Source organism: Crassostrea angulata, chromosome 4 (genome assembly GCF_025612915.1).
Source record: "Crassostrea angulata isolate pt1a10 chromosome 4, ASM2561291v2, whole genome shotgun sequence".
In the NCBI taxonomy this organism is placed as follows: domain Eukaryota; kingdom Metazoa; phylum Mollusca; class Bivalvia; order Ostreida; family Ostreidae; genus Magallana; species Magallana angulata.
This window is the reverse complement of record NC_069114.1, coordinates 21081501-21095887: the sequence shown is the minus strand read 5'-3', so window position 1 is coordinate 21095887 and position 14387 is coordinate 21081501. Positions and strand designations below refer to the sequence as shown.

The 14387-nt window shown below is 34.7% G+C and overlaps 1 protein-coding gene across 1 annotated transcript; it reads left to right on the top strand.

Moving 5' to 3' along the window:
- Positions 1 to 7: 7 nt before the first annotated feature.
- LOC128181908 (RNA/RNP complex-1-interacting phosphatase-like) lies at positions 8 to 8483 on the top strand. The gene is made up of 9 exons (XM_052850476.1): positions 8 to 72; positions 3891 to 3966; positions 4576 to 4607; positions 4795 to 4894; positions 5014 to 5093; positions 5721 to 5767; positions 6167 to 6274; positions 6414 to 6483; positions 6585 to 8483. The coding sequence occupies exons 1-9, from the start codon at positions 56 to 58 to the stop codon at positions 7387 to 7389; spliced, it is 1335 nt and encodes a 444-aa protein (XP_052706436.1). The 5' UTR covers positions 8 to 55; the 3' UTR covers positions 7390 to 8483.
- The last annotated feature ends 5904 nt before the right edge of the window (positions 8484 to 14387 follow it).

Below are 14387 nucleotides of genomic sequence, written 5' to 3'. Positions count from 1 at the left end.
CGACGAACAGGCTAACAAATCCTGACATACGTTTCCTGTTCTAAAAATAGTCAAAATGCCACCACCAGACAGGTAAAGCATATTAATGATATTTCTAGTGTTTGTTAGATTCAGCTTTTGTTTTTGTATAAAAATATAGCATTTTGAAGATGAAGATGACTTGAAAATGAAAGTATTTCATAAATGATTATGAGTTTGAGCTATTCCATCTATTATTGCTTTGCCACGTGCTGGGATGGGTAACAGGAGTAAACGTACCCTGGAGAAAACGTACCCAATCTCTAGGATACGTTTTCTCCAAGAGAAATTTGAAAATCATAATTATACTACTTAATAGTTTTTGATACTTTTAAATACTATTTTGCATAATAAATATAAAGAAATGTAAGAATTTTATAGATAACTTAATAATTTTAAAGGGGTTGGACATATTAAATAATTTTCAAATGCTACGTAAATGCATATTTCAATGCATAGAAATATATTCATTTTATGAATAATATCTTTATAATAATTGTAGCACTTTTATTCTAGTGTGGTGGTTTTTCCTTATTTTTATTTTAGAGTTATTTTCCTTTAACCCGACCTGGCGTGGTATGCGCGTGCCGGGACTGTAGAGCCCGACCGGTCGGGGTGTTTTAGTCAGTCTTTAACTTTATTATATCAGATACAGACGCACTTTTGGGGATTGGGGCTAAATTTCATATTCATCTATTAATTACTGTACTCCCTAGGATTTTTATATGATACTGTTTCATACCTGTTACGTTTATATTTGTTTATGTCTGTTATTTATTACAGAATATAATTTCTAAACACTGAATATATACTCCTTATCCTTTTGAATCCGGATCACTTACATATGTACGGGACTTAACCCCTAGACGGTCCCGTTACACTAGTATAAAATAATGACCTGTCATAAAGTGTTATCAGTCTGCTTCTTCTAGTTATCCATTTATCGGTAGCCTTACCGATTTGAGTTTCTCTATGCGAGATCCCCTGATTTAATTATAGTGATAATCAATTAAATACCTGAGCAGTTATTATCATGTAATATTATGTATTGCCTCCCCGAACAGGAGGTAGAAATATTCAATCTCCACACATTATACACGTCAGTGGCGTCGGAAGCAAATTGACTATTCAATGTTACATCTCGTAGCAGTTCCATAAATATGAATCAAACAAATATTTAAAAGACTTGGACTTGGTTTTATTAAGCAACTTTATTTTATAGATAATTTTCAAATTGTTTTTAAAAAAACGTGATATCGACTTCTTGAGATACTCATCATTCACTTCAATCTCCAATGAGATTGCAATAAAAACTAATTATTTAACGGTTTCGTGTATGGTGGATTAATTGTCGACTAATTAAACTGCTCAGGCCATGTTCATGTATGTGTATGTTACAAATTATTGTCTTTTAAAATAATTTAAGTACGTGACTATGCATTTAAAAACAACAGCAACAAATGATACAAATGTTCATTGTAACGTTATATTTTATTTCATTTAAGAATATCTATGAAAACCATTATTTATTATTTTCATAGAGTACATTTTCTCTTGGAGAAAACGTACCTGGGTACATTTTCTCCTGGAGAAAACGTACCCTAATAATTGGGTACGTTTTCTCCTGGGTACGTTTTCTCCTGGGTACGTTTTCTCCAGCATTCCTGGGATGTAGAGGGTAGCAAGTCGTTTGCCTTTTCCCACGTTCGGTACTTATAGATATTTCGGACCTTCGTCGGTTCGGCCTTAGATACCTAGTCATTTCGTTCTGATATAATAAATTAGTGTAGTTTTAATAAATGTGTTTGTAACTGTTATTTTTTATTAATGGAGTCGGCCCCCATTATCGACATCAAAGTTTCCGTCAACTAAGATTCTTTTGTTCACCAGACCTGTGTACCATGTGTATACATACTCCAGATATACACATGTCTGGGGCAGTAGCTTCGTTAGTTTACACGTTACCTGTGTTTTGGATCATTGCGTATGGAATTTTCTCCCTTTATATATATAGGGGAAACGAGTGTGAATATAAAATGCTACTGAGTCGTGATATTTCTTTTATTTTTTGACTGGAGAAATATATAAGGGGTTGTTAATGATAAATAATAAAAGAAATTAACAAAAAAAATAGAAAGGGGGGGGGGGGTTAGCCCAGTCCACAAGCACCTGTGCTTTACACCACCTTCCAAAAATTTCACAAAATTGTTCGATAATCTCACAGGACCCCAAATTGATTATAATATATAAAACATCTGAAAATAAGGTAATATCTCCAAAATAAAACATATATAAATATAATAAAACCTAGGCTGAAACGACTAAGGCTGAATCTACTAAGGGCCGTATCTACTAGGGTCCCAACATATCTAGGGCCGAACGGGGAAAAGGCCGAAACGACTAGAAATCATGTAGAGAACCTGACAGACATATCTCTCATGTAAAACGTATATAACTGTCGATCTACTTCTCTATTGAGGTATTGAGTAACGATGCTTTGCTAAGGCTACATTTATTTATAAATGTTTCTTTAACCCACCCACCCCCCCTGTTTTGACAAAAATACCTACACCAATCAATTTATTTTCAAAACAATTTGATCTTAATTCTCTTTGGAAAAAAACCAGTTGTTTATACACCTATTTTCTATCAAGGAATACTGCAAATTACACATTTAAATTGAATGGCCTTAAAAACAATTTAATATATATGTTTCCTTGTTTTTAATATAATAAACCACATTGAGTTACTGAAATTTTTATCGTGATTCTTTTATTGTGTTATCAGGATTAATCAGATAACAATGAGATAAAAAAAAACCCAGATCCTGTAATGTAAACACACATATATATAAGTAGCGTTTATCTAATCTGTGAAAGATTCATCGAGACGTCAGTGAAAATTATTCAGTTTTGAAAAGCATTTATCAGAGTTCTTCCAACTGCTTTGGGCACATTAGGCCTTCACAGATGACTTCCATTTCTGTCTGTCTGCTGACATCTGCTGCACCATGCCCATAGTTAATTAGTTTTAAGACTGGTCTTTCCTCTGTTTCTCCACTGACCTCTGCCATGTCTCGTTTGGCCACCCTGTATTTCTTTTTCGAAGCGGAGTCCATCTTAAGGTTATGCGCTTAAAAGTTCACACTAGATCAAAATGAATATTTATAATAAGTGTTCATCATATAAGTTAAACATAAAAAAGCTCAATATGGAAATCATTCTCATGATTCTAAGCAAAGTAAGCCCAGGACATTGTTGTGATGGTCGATTTTATCATCCTATCACACAGTAACTGTATGTTAAACCCTGGCCAATTTTACAGAAAATTGTTTCATGAAGATGTCCAATGACATTTCTAAATCATAGCTTGCACATTGTGGTACATTTGGGTCACATTTTTTTGCAAAGAATATGGGCAAATTCTACTTTGCATAACATAGTATCTTGGGTGCACAACTTATAATCTTGTGCACACTCTTCATTATCATCTGAGCATGACATAATTTCTTGTAATTCGCATATGATATATTTGTGTGCACAAGATAGTCTGTCGTGCACATGAGAATAAGTGTTGTTCAGACAAGATAAATTTTGACAGTATTTTTTTTAAGAAAAAAAAATTTCTGTGTCCAAGATTTACCACTGTATATGATCAACTGATAAATAATTAGCAAAATAAAAACTACTATATCTTATATAAGCTGCAGTAACTGTTGGAAAATTTTAGACACATAGATTTGAGGCAAAATGAAATGAGTATGTATGCATGGTCCCATGTCTCGATGACATACCAGTAATTGTCATCAGTTTGGAATTATGTGTTGCCATTAATTTTGATTTGTAGTACATGTTGTATGTGTCCATTTTCAGATGGGAGAAATATCAAGCTCTCGGAAAAGTGATTCCTGGGACTAGATTGATAACATTTAAAGTGCCGCTAAAAACAGTCAGTGGATTTTTATATGAAAATAATATGAATGTCAAAGAAATAAAATTACATTCTGCTTTTATTGATAATCACATTTAATTAATGATATTAAATATAAAATTTTTCAAAGGATGGAATGAAATGAACTACCAGTACTTATACTGTCGTGCGATCAGTTCTCGCCGAGTATCATTTCTCGCCAGTATATTGTGACATCATTTTTTTGTATATAATTTTATGTGTTAATAAAATGACATCACAATGCACGGGCGAGATATGGTACTTGGTGAGAACTGGTCGCACGCTAGTATATAGTCTCTGATATTTTTAATAGTTTTGATTATGTAACTTTTCATGAGATTAAATGTATAACTTCAAATTTTGTATCTATTTCATATGACTAAAATTTATGTACATGTGTATGTAGAGCAATGTTATGTTTGTTAGGATCATGATTGTTCTGTGGTCATTGGATAATGCTATCAGTATTGTTTTATTATAGATGCTGATCTATATTTTATATACTTATGCTCTATTTCAATATTTCTGTATTTTTATGCTCCCAAATCTGCATTGAACTGGTTGCCATATAATGTTTATTCAATTTGTTTAAATTTGTTTATTTAGGAATTATGCGAAAAACTTCCTGAAGATGAACAGTAAGGGAATTCAATGGAACCATTTTAATTTATTTCATGAATGGATTGTCCTTTATCTAACAAAATTAGTATATTCAAGATGGTTACTTTAATTTTTTTTAAGTTAAATTGTTCACTTTGAATCTTTGATATTTTCCAAAATTGTCTCTTAACTTGCATCTGATTATTTTGTGTTTGTTTTTTTTAGATTTACTCCCAAAAAGTTGGTTGCCATGGTGTCAGAACAAGGCCATCAGCTAGGAATGGTTGTAGACCTTACGTTTACCAAAAAATACTATGCTGCATTTGTAAGTGTATGCCATTGTACAGTATGAAATTAAACTACTGTGTAATTGTATGTTCAATGTTTCTTTGTGTAATGAAATCAATCAAGAATTAAGAAGAGATATGTCAATTTTTGTTTTAGGAATTCAGAGGTCAGGGCGTAAGACATGAGAAGATATTCACGGAGGGTCACAATGTCCCGAATGATGATGTTGTGTACAGGTAACAAGTTAGCATTCTGAAAAAAAAATTAATAAGGTCAGACGCGACCCATCTTACTTTGTTTTCTATTTTTTCTTATCTCTGCAATGTGAAAATTTCCAATATGTAATTCCAAATTATATTTTCATGTTATATTATACATTTCTTTTTGTGTATGTAGTTTTATATGAAAGCATACACTTTATAATTAAACGTTTAATTACATTTTGATTGCTATAAAAAGAAAACTTTAAAATATTATAACACCAAAAATAGCCTGATATTAATGCACTCTGAATTTTTGAACAGGTCTAAATGCAAATGCTGAAGAAATAATACCGTACATCAAGGAAAATTATATAAAACTGAGGAACGTATCATTTGTCCTTAAGGCTTCTCAGTATAATGTTAATGTATCATTTGATGTGTTTCAACCCAAATAGACTTCCTTTACATCTGTTTAAATTTGAATGACCAATATACAGTGAATGTACCAGAATTAGTTTTCTCAGTGATTAGGAACAATCAAGGATATTATTTAGTAAATTGTATTTTATATTCTTTCTTCAAAGTTGAGTTGAGTTGCAAGTAGATTCAATCTTTGTTGACATTGTCCCTTATGTTTGGATATTTTGGTGTGAATTTCAGGTTTTTTGATACTCTGGAAAGCTTCTTTAAGGAATGCCAAGATGAAAGTGAGTGTTTGTATTTGTTTCGCTAAAGAAAGCAAAAATAAATAAAGTTCTTCGGCCGTGAAATAGTGGACGATGCAGACAATCCATAAAAATCAATGTACATGCATGTAAATACATTCAGTGAAGAGCTTGAATTTTTTGTTCTGTCCCTATGCTACTGTATACTGTGGTTTCATTAATTTTCGTGGGTATAAATTTTCGTGGATTTTCTGAAAACCACAATTTCAAGGACACGTAACTTCGTGGCCAATGATCCTATCAATACAGAATGTTAGTTGAAATTGAACTTCAATGAACACTTAATTTCGTTGATCAACTTAACAACGAAATCCACGAAAGTTGGTATTCAACGAATATTGATGAAACCACAGTATATGTACCGTACCTGAATTTTTACAGACCAGGTAGCTGGGGTACACTGTACACATGGGGTCAACAGGACCGGCTACGTTGTCTGCCGATACATGATAGAGAGGCTGGGCTTTAACGCAGATAAAGCTATGGCAGGTATGTGGTCTTTGTTTTCTGTACCTCATATGTAATCTAATACGTTAAAAAAAAAATTCCAAAATGATAGATAGCTCTAACATGTATTATGTATGATATTTAATATTTATCATATATTTTTCATACATTTCTGTTATAGTTTACCATGAAGCAAGAGGCTATCCTATAGAGAGAGAAAACTATATAGAGGATTTGCGACTCAGACATTTGTAAGTAACAACATCATAATGTACCGTACGCGTGTTTGAACAATCAACAGACCTACTGTACAGTGTTGTTAATTTTAATAAAATCAACTGTTATGTTTCAGAAACCTTGACTACAAGTATGAGGGCAGAGAAAAACTTCCCATGCAGAAGCATCAACAAAACCGAAGACCATACCAAAATCGTGAGCATAGACGAGAGGGAAATGAACAGGAATTTCATCATAATCACCGACAACACGAAGAGGAGTACCGTGAGAGATCCAGGTCACATGACATAGAGCACAGAAGAGAGCATCATGGACAGGAATATCGGAACCACAGACATAACAATAGGGACAGAGACTACAGTGCAGGTTTCGATTTACACCGAGATATGCACCACCCACAATATCCCGCTAAGTCCTACAATGGGAATCAGCCCTGGTCTCAGGATCAAAGAGATTACCATCCTCCGAGAGGGAATCACCATTGGAACTCTCAGTCTGGCGATCAACAAAACAGGACGAGAAGTGCAGGAAGATTCCAGAATTTCAGTGACAGAAGGAGATTCAACAATAGAGCTGATTATGACGATGATTGGAGACAGAGTCATATTGAAATTCATGATAATAATCGTGGACATGACAGTGAGGGATGTTTTAATCCCAAAAATCAGCAGCCATGGACAAATTCTCGTACTTTCAGACAAGGTTATAGAAATGGTTACAATGATGAAAGTCGTGAATATTATGAGCGAAATGGTAGAAATCGAGGACAATACCAAGGGGATGGGTTGTATAGAAATCAAAGAAGTGGGCCGTATGGGTCAAGGAATAATAGGCCTTATCACAGACATTCAGAAAACCAGTCGCAAAGGAGAAGTAGCGGTGGGCATGATATAGGTGAAACAAATAGGAAAAATTCATAGAATTACAGAATTCTTAATCTAGGAAACAGAAAGTCTGCCGTCTTTCTTTAATATTTATAACTGCAAGGAAAAATCTTTCTGATCAGATTCCATCAAATAGAAGATGGATCAAAATCGGACCTTCACAAAACGATGGAAATTAAGCATGACCTGATCGTGTCTAGTCAGAAAAAATGATAAACACAAGTGATCAAAACACTGAAGGAAGAGAAATTTTAAATCCCGATTAATGAAATCTCGAACACAAATAGCTATGTCTTCTGAATGTAGCTGCAGGTCTGTAGTTCCCGGTCTGAAAAAAATTTGGATGGACGACCTGGGAGATACATTGAATTGGGAAAAAAATCCATTAAAAATGGTGTATTTATTACGCACAAAAACGTGCGCTAGTTTTGGACTGATTAACCTTTTACGCAAAACCTGTGAAAACAAATAGTACCAATATATTCTTTATGCAATTTACAGCTGATATCAATGGATGGCTCTGAAGCTCCCATATCATCCATTTTAATTTTTTCAGACCAGGAGCTACAGACCTGCAGTTATTCTAAATGGAACTACTAAGAGCAGCATTCATTGTTTATGTTTATGTTTTATGATATCTATTTATGTAGTTTTATTGAGCATAATGTACTTAATATTGTTTTTACCCTACAGAGGCACAAAATGTTCTCTTAAGTCCAATAAATCACATAAAAAATGCTTATAAAATAATTTCAATGCAGGTAGATTTAAAGTTGGTCATATGACATACGCATTTTTAACTGTTTTACTTTACTTGGTTCAAAGATTATGTCAAAACATGTTTATCATTTTTGTGAGAAAAGGGCATATTTTTAACAGACTTTCTTTTCCAATCCTTAGATTTTTTGGCATTTTCAGCATGTTAAAAAATTGTTAATATTAAGAAATGGAGCTTTTAATTATGATATTACTCGGTACATATGCCAGCACTGTAGGCACTGTTAGATGTTGATTCATTTTATCAGTTAATTTTAATGTTTTTCAGTATTAAACATCAACAGTGTTGTTTCAGCACTTCAATTTTATTAAATTTGTTTAAAGCAATGAAAACAAAGACTTGTTATATATTTGAGGTTTTATTTCAATACAATCAAATCAGGTGAGCAAATCAGTGTCATTAGATCAGATTCAAAATTTTTTGGGGGGAATTTCATAATATTTGTGTAGCTACAAAAATACTTGTGGTTTTAATAGAATTGATTCCAATATCGTCAAGAAAACATTCATCATTAACCAGTATGGCACAATGTTCTTCATAGGAGCGAGTCAGCGAGAACTAGTATATGCACAACCTCGCTGGGCAATTTTCAGTTCTCTAGAAGGATTTGTGGAGAAAGTGTGATCCTGATCTGTCTGCCATGCTCTACATAAAGTCATCTATAATCAAAGTACTGAGGGGAGTTGATTTTATCGATTATTATTTATAATAAAATCAACGATATGTTATTTTGCATGGCAAGTTGTTCAATATATGTATTTGAATTACGCACATTTTTTAAAATATGAATTCTCGCACAGGAATTGCGTGAAAACCCAAAATGAATCATGTTGTGTAATATTCAAAGAATTATTCCATCAAACTATACGTATCGGTAATCGAAATAGTTATGAGAAATTGTATGGACCCAAGCAAAATTGAACTCTAGTCTCGTTCAACCTGACTCTCAACTGTATCCATTAATCTCCGACAAGCAACAGAGACTCTCTGCTTGTCGGAGATTTACGGAGACAGCCGAGCGTCTGGCTGAACGAGACTATATTGAACTCTAGCGTAGGAATACATAATATGTACGCTTTGAAAAATATCTAAATTATCCGAACCATTTAAAATCTGACTTTTTACAAGGAATCTATAAATAAGTTTCCTTGAAAAACAATGCTTAATAAGTCATTACATCGAATTGATCAATTAGAACTATATGTTGTCAGCGGTGGATTGATTTGTGCTTAGGTCCAAACACTGTATCACTTTCGGTTTGTCCGAGTAACTGCATAGGAGAGTTGATTAAATCAACTCCCAAAATTGTTTAACACAATTAGCATGTCAATTTTTCCTTCAGTGTCTGTTGAAGCTAATGTCTACAGTTCCTTTCTAGGGAAACTTAATTTCATCAAACAGACGCAATTCCTTTGACAAATTCTGGACAAGTCTCTCTTTGTTATTCTTCCCCAAAAAGCAGGAACATTTTTTTCTGCTTCCCGCAGTTTTTTGGCTAGCCCTGTGTCATACACACATTTTGGGACCCACATGGTATGATCATACCCCCCCCCCCCCCCCCCCCGTCTGGACAGAGTCATCCAGGGCGCCAAAAAAAGACAGGCTTAGCAGGGGCGTAGCTTGAGATAATATTCTAGTGTGGCAAATTTATTGCGGGAGGGGGTCTGGGGGCTGCCTGAGGCCCCCCAGGTCCCCCCCCCCCCCAGGGCTCTCCTCTGGTGGGAGGTTCAGGGGGCGAAGCCCCCTATGAAAAATGAATTTAGGAGTTGTAAAATGTGAGAAAAAAACCATTGTCCGCAACGAAGTTTTGTTATTTTACATTTCAGACCAGCATCTATTCACAGTATTGTCGTATACAAACTTTTGAATTATAAGAAATTCAAAAATTGAGAATACGATTGTCGTATACTCAATTTTTTAATTCAATGTGTATACGACAGTACGTACTTAATAAAATAAAACTTCTAACATATTTTAGATAAATGAACATTTTTATAAAAACAAAAATTAATTGTTGTTTTACTTCAAAATTTTAATGGGCCGATTCAGTGTTTTTTTGGAGCTTGCAAATTTGTGAGAATATTGTCAACTGAGACCATTTGGTGCCTGTGAACAAAAAGTAAGGCAAGGCCAACCAGATGGTCCTCGGTCATTGTTGACCTTCCCCAATGTTTCAAGCGTCTCATTGCGGAGAAAGATCTCTCGCAAGGGACTGAACCAACTGGCATGGTGAGTAAAATGCGGAATATGACATGCAAATTGGGATTTGTTAAATTCTAGTGAGACAGTTGCCTCATTGCCACAATGGAAGCTACGCCCCTTCTTGGTCCCCGCTACGGGTATTTGTAAAATATGAGCATTCTTAAGTTTAAGTTTCAACCAAAGAATAACACTGCGTTTTCTTCAAGATGTAAACAGAGGCACATGGGCCATATCACTCACCCGGACAGCTGTCGGGGAAATAGTAGCCGTTTCGGGTTATTTCTTTGAAATCTTTTTTACTGGCTTTCTAATTGTCAAACCAGCGACTCTCATTCAATGTCCACGCTTTTTAATGCACTCGATGATATAGATTTTCCATTTGTACTGCACTCTTTGACAATCAATGATGGATTGTTTTTTATTTTTTTTTTATAAAATGATTAAATCAATAGCCTTTTTTCCTGCGCATGTTCACTGTTTAGTATAGTCAGTTCCCGTTTCTTATGAATATAACGAAGTACATAGAAGCGTTTAATAGGGGTTAACTCCAGAAAAGTTTCTACGTAATCTTTTGACTGACCTTTGTCCAATCAGATCGTAGCTGGGCGGAGTTAAGACATTGCCGCTCGTGACTTGAATGAGAGAGAGAGAGAGAGAGTGAATTGAGTAAATTAAAAGTGGTGCCAATGAAGAAATAATCATTAGTTATAAACTTGCAAACAAATTAATTAAGGTCTGTATATAGAAATTACATGTATATCCTATATTGGTATAACTTTAAAGCGTTTTAAAGAACGATTATGAAAATTTCTTTGGCCGCGCGCCGTCGACAACATGTACATGTATTACAAAATTTCCTAGCATGGAGTCCGAGAATACGGGCATTAAATTTATTTTGAAATGCGAACGAATGATCACTTATGAATTTAGATGTAGTGAAAAGGAAAGGCAACGCAGGTGGATGCTTAGTGGAAAAATAAAACAATGGCGGACAAATTCGTCCTAAGGTAAAGAATGTTTCACACTGAGTAACCATGAAGAAGTTTTTATACAAAGTAAATTTACAACCTATGTTTAATTCCAGGAAGATTCGGCAAGCTTTGATTAGAATACTAACGGTAACACTTGTAATAAAAACAGTTTCTTAAATATTCGTACAGTCTTCGATGTTTGAGATATAGACATCGTTGTTCCATGGTTAAAGAATTTAAAAACACTTCAAAGTTTCATAAATTTATAAGATATACTAGACCTTGATTTGTCACTTTATAACTATTGTTGATAGATAGTTCGCTCATCTGCGTCATCTATAACTTACTCCATTAACCAGTTAACTCTCTCTCTCTCTCTCTCTCTCTCTCTCTCTCTCTCTCTCTCTCTCTCTCTCTCTCTCTCTCTCTCTCTCTCTCTCTCTCTCTCTCTCTCTCTCTCTCTCAAATTAAGTGTCTCAACTCTGCCTTCTACGATCTGATTGGACAAAGGTCAGTCAAAACATTACGTAACAACTTTTCTGGAGGAAAACGCTTCTACAATGAAGCGCATTGAAGTGGTAAAAATGTTCGTTTGAATGGAATATTCTAAACTTTGAATCGAACGTCAATTGTATGTATTATCGTTTTACTAATAGCGTGCCAGTTTGCTTGTCGGGCCGTGCTAAAATCTTGTATGCCGATTATTATATTCCTCACCGATTGGTTGTTCGATTTTATTGATGTGAATGCTAATTTGCATATTAAAAACAGAACCCAGAAATGCACTGACGAATGACATTGCATGAGTTTTGGTGGTGAATATCTTTCATGCAAGAACGCTTCCGCTCCCAGTATAAATAGGTTTACTGGGGAGTATTCGATTAATGCGACGTTCATTAAACAAGTAGAAACGGTGGAGGACGTTTATTTCAGTTGAATACATTGTCCATCTTCCCCTTTCTAGCGTTTTGTTACCGATATGAAAATTGATGAAACAGTTTGTAACTGTTAGAACCACATGCAGAAAACCCCGTCAAGGAGGTCCGAGTAAAATGGTGTAGGCATACTACTATAAATCACTTATTTCTAGGCATATATATATATTTAATACAATTAACAAACAACAAGCTTTGGACTGTCCACGTGTTGATATTCACTACCCAAAAAATCATGTAATGTCATTGGTCGGTGCGTTTCTGGGTTCTGATATGCAAATTAGTATTAACTTCAACGAAATCAAACAACCAATCGATGAGTAATATGATAATCAGCGTACAAAATTTTAGCATGGCCCGACAAGCAAACTGGCACGCTGTTAGTAAAACGATAATACTTCCCTGTATCGATGAAAGGAGACCTCTTAAGGTGGGTCGCGGGTTTACCCCATAAAAAATCTCACGAGAAAACATACCCTGAAAATTTGTCAAATCGTTCTGTAGGATTTACAGTTCATTATGTAAAATATTTATCAAATGTGTGCTGTTTTTATGCAGTGCCGCCTTGAACATGGTTGTTGATGGTGCTGTTTTGACGCTTTTCTAATAAATATTCATAAGAAAATGAGCATTTTTCGAGATGGAGTTATTTTGTTGCAAGTAACTTTCAAACAGTTTAGACAAATTCATCAAGTGTTTCTGTGCGTAAAGAAAAAGTGATTTAAAATAAATAGTCTCAAATCTAGAAAACGGGTGATATATGTAAGATATGAAATTTTATTTTGGTGATCAAAATCTACACAACTACATACATGTAATTTTTCTACGCATGCTCGCCTTTTGTATCCAGCAGCTCTATAGGGCCACTGTTACACCTTTATAAGGACCCCAATACTATAAATATCGATGATAATGGTTCTCTCTGTATGAATCCCTCTCTACAAATAGCTACGTCATCATCAAGACACGGTCCTTTAATTGCCCTAAATAACTTTCTTTTTTCATTTATATCGACCACAATACCGACTCTGTTTGTTGAAATAGCGTAACTCATCCTTTAACCTCTCCTATCTTTGTATTGAACTATAATGAAGCACATTGAAGCGTCAAAAGTTTTCGCTTGAATAGAGTGTTCTAAACTTTGTATCTTCATGTTCGGAAATAGCACCTCTATCGGAAAAAATCGGGATGCAGCTTGTGTCCACGTTTTACAGGGTCGAAGGGCACATTAAGATTTTCTGGCATATAAATACAAAAATAAAATGTTGAAATACGGCACCTTTTTTCTCCGCACGCACCGTACCATTTTTAGGTCGATTTTAATACCTGAAAAATGAAGAACAACTTTCTTTTAAAAAATGGGGAGGGGGTGATAAACTTTGAGTTTTTCTGATTCTCGGTTAATTGCTTTCGCAATTAATGTAGCCTCGGTAAATGCTTTTCCTTATGGAATCCGGATAGGGCCATGTAGTTCGCTATCGCATCATCGCACCATCGCCGTTTGAGTAGATGGTGCGATAGTACGATGACGATGATGCGATAGTGCGATGACGATGATTCGATGGTGCGATAGCGCGATGACGATGATGCAATGGCACGACAATGCGATGACGATGGTGCAATGGCACGATAAAGCGATAGCGCAATGACGCGATGATACGATAGCGATAAAGCGATGGTGCGATAGCGATGACACGATGGTGCGATAGCGATGATGCGATGCTCTATCGCGATATTATTAGTTCATTATCGCGTCATCGTCATCGTATTATCGTAGCATCGCTCTATCGACTTTACAAAAAAAGGATTGCATTCCCAGCAGCCATTGCACAACATGGCGTTTGATGACGAAGAAATGCTAGAAAGTATTATCAATGGGTAGGACTTAAGATGAAATAAATTTATTACGGACGAAGTAACATGCAGATGTTTGTATTTGTTGATGTATAAATATAAATCCTGCAAATATATCATCAGAAAAATAATTATTAAGTAATTAACATGACATAATTCCCACCTAAATCTAAATAAAAGTATAATACTTTTGCAATATTATAATTCATATCATGTTCACAAGTCATTAAATATTTAAAGGGAGGTAACTCTTACAATTACAATGAATATAGAGTACGCACTTTTCCCTTGATA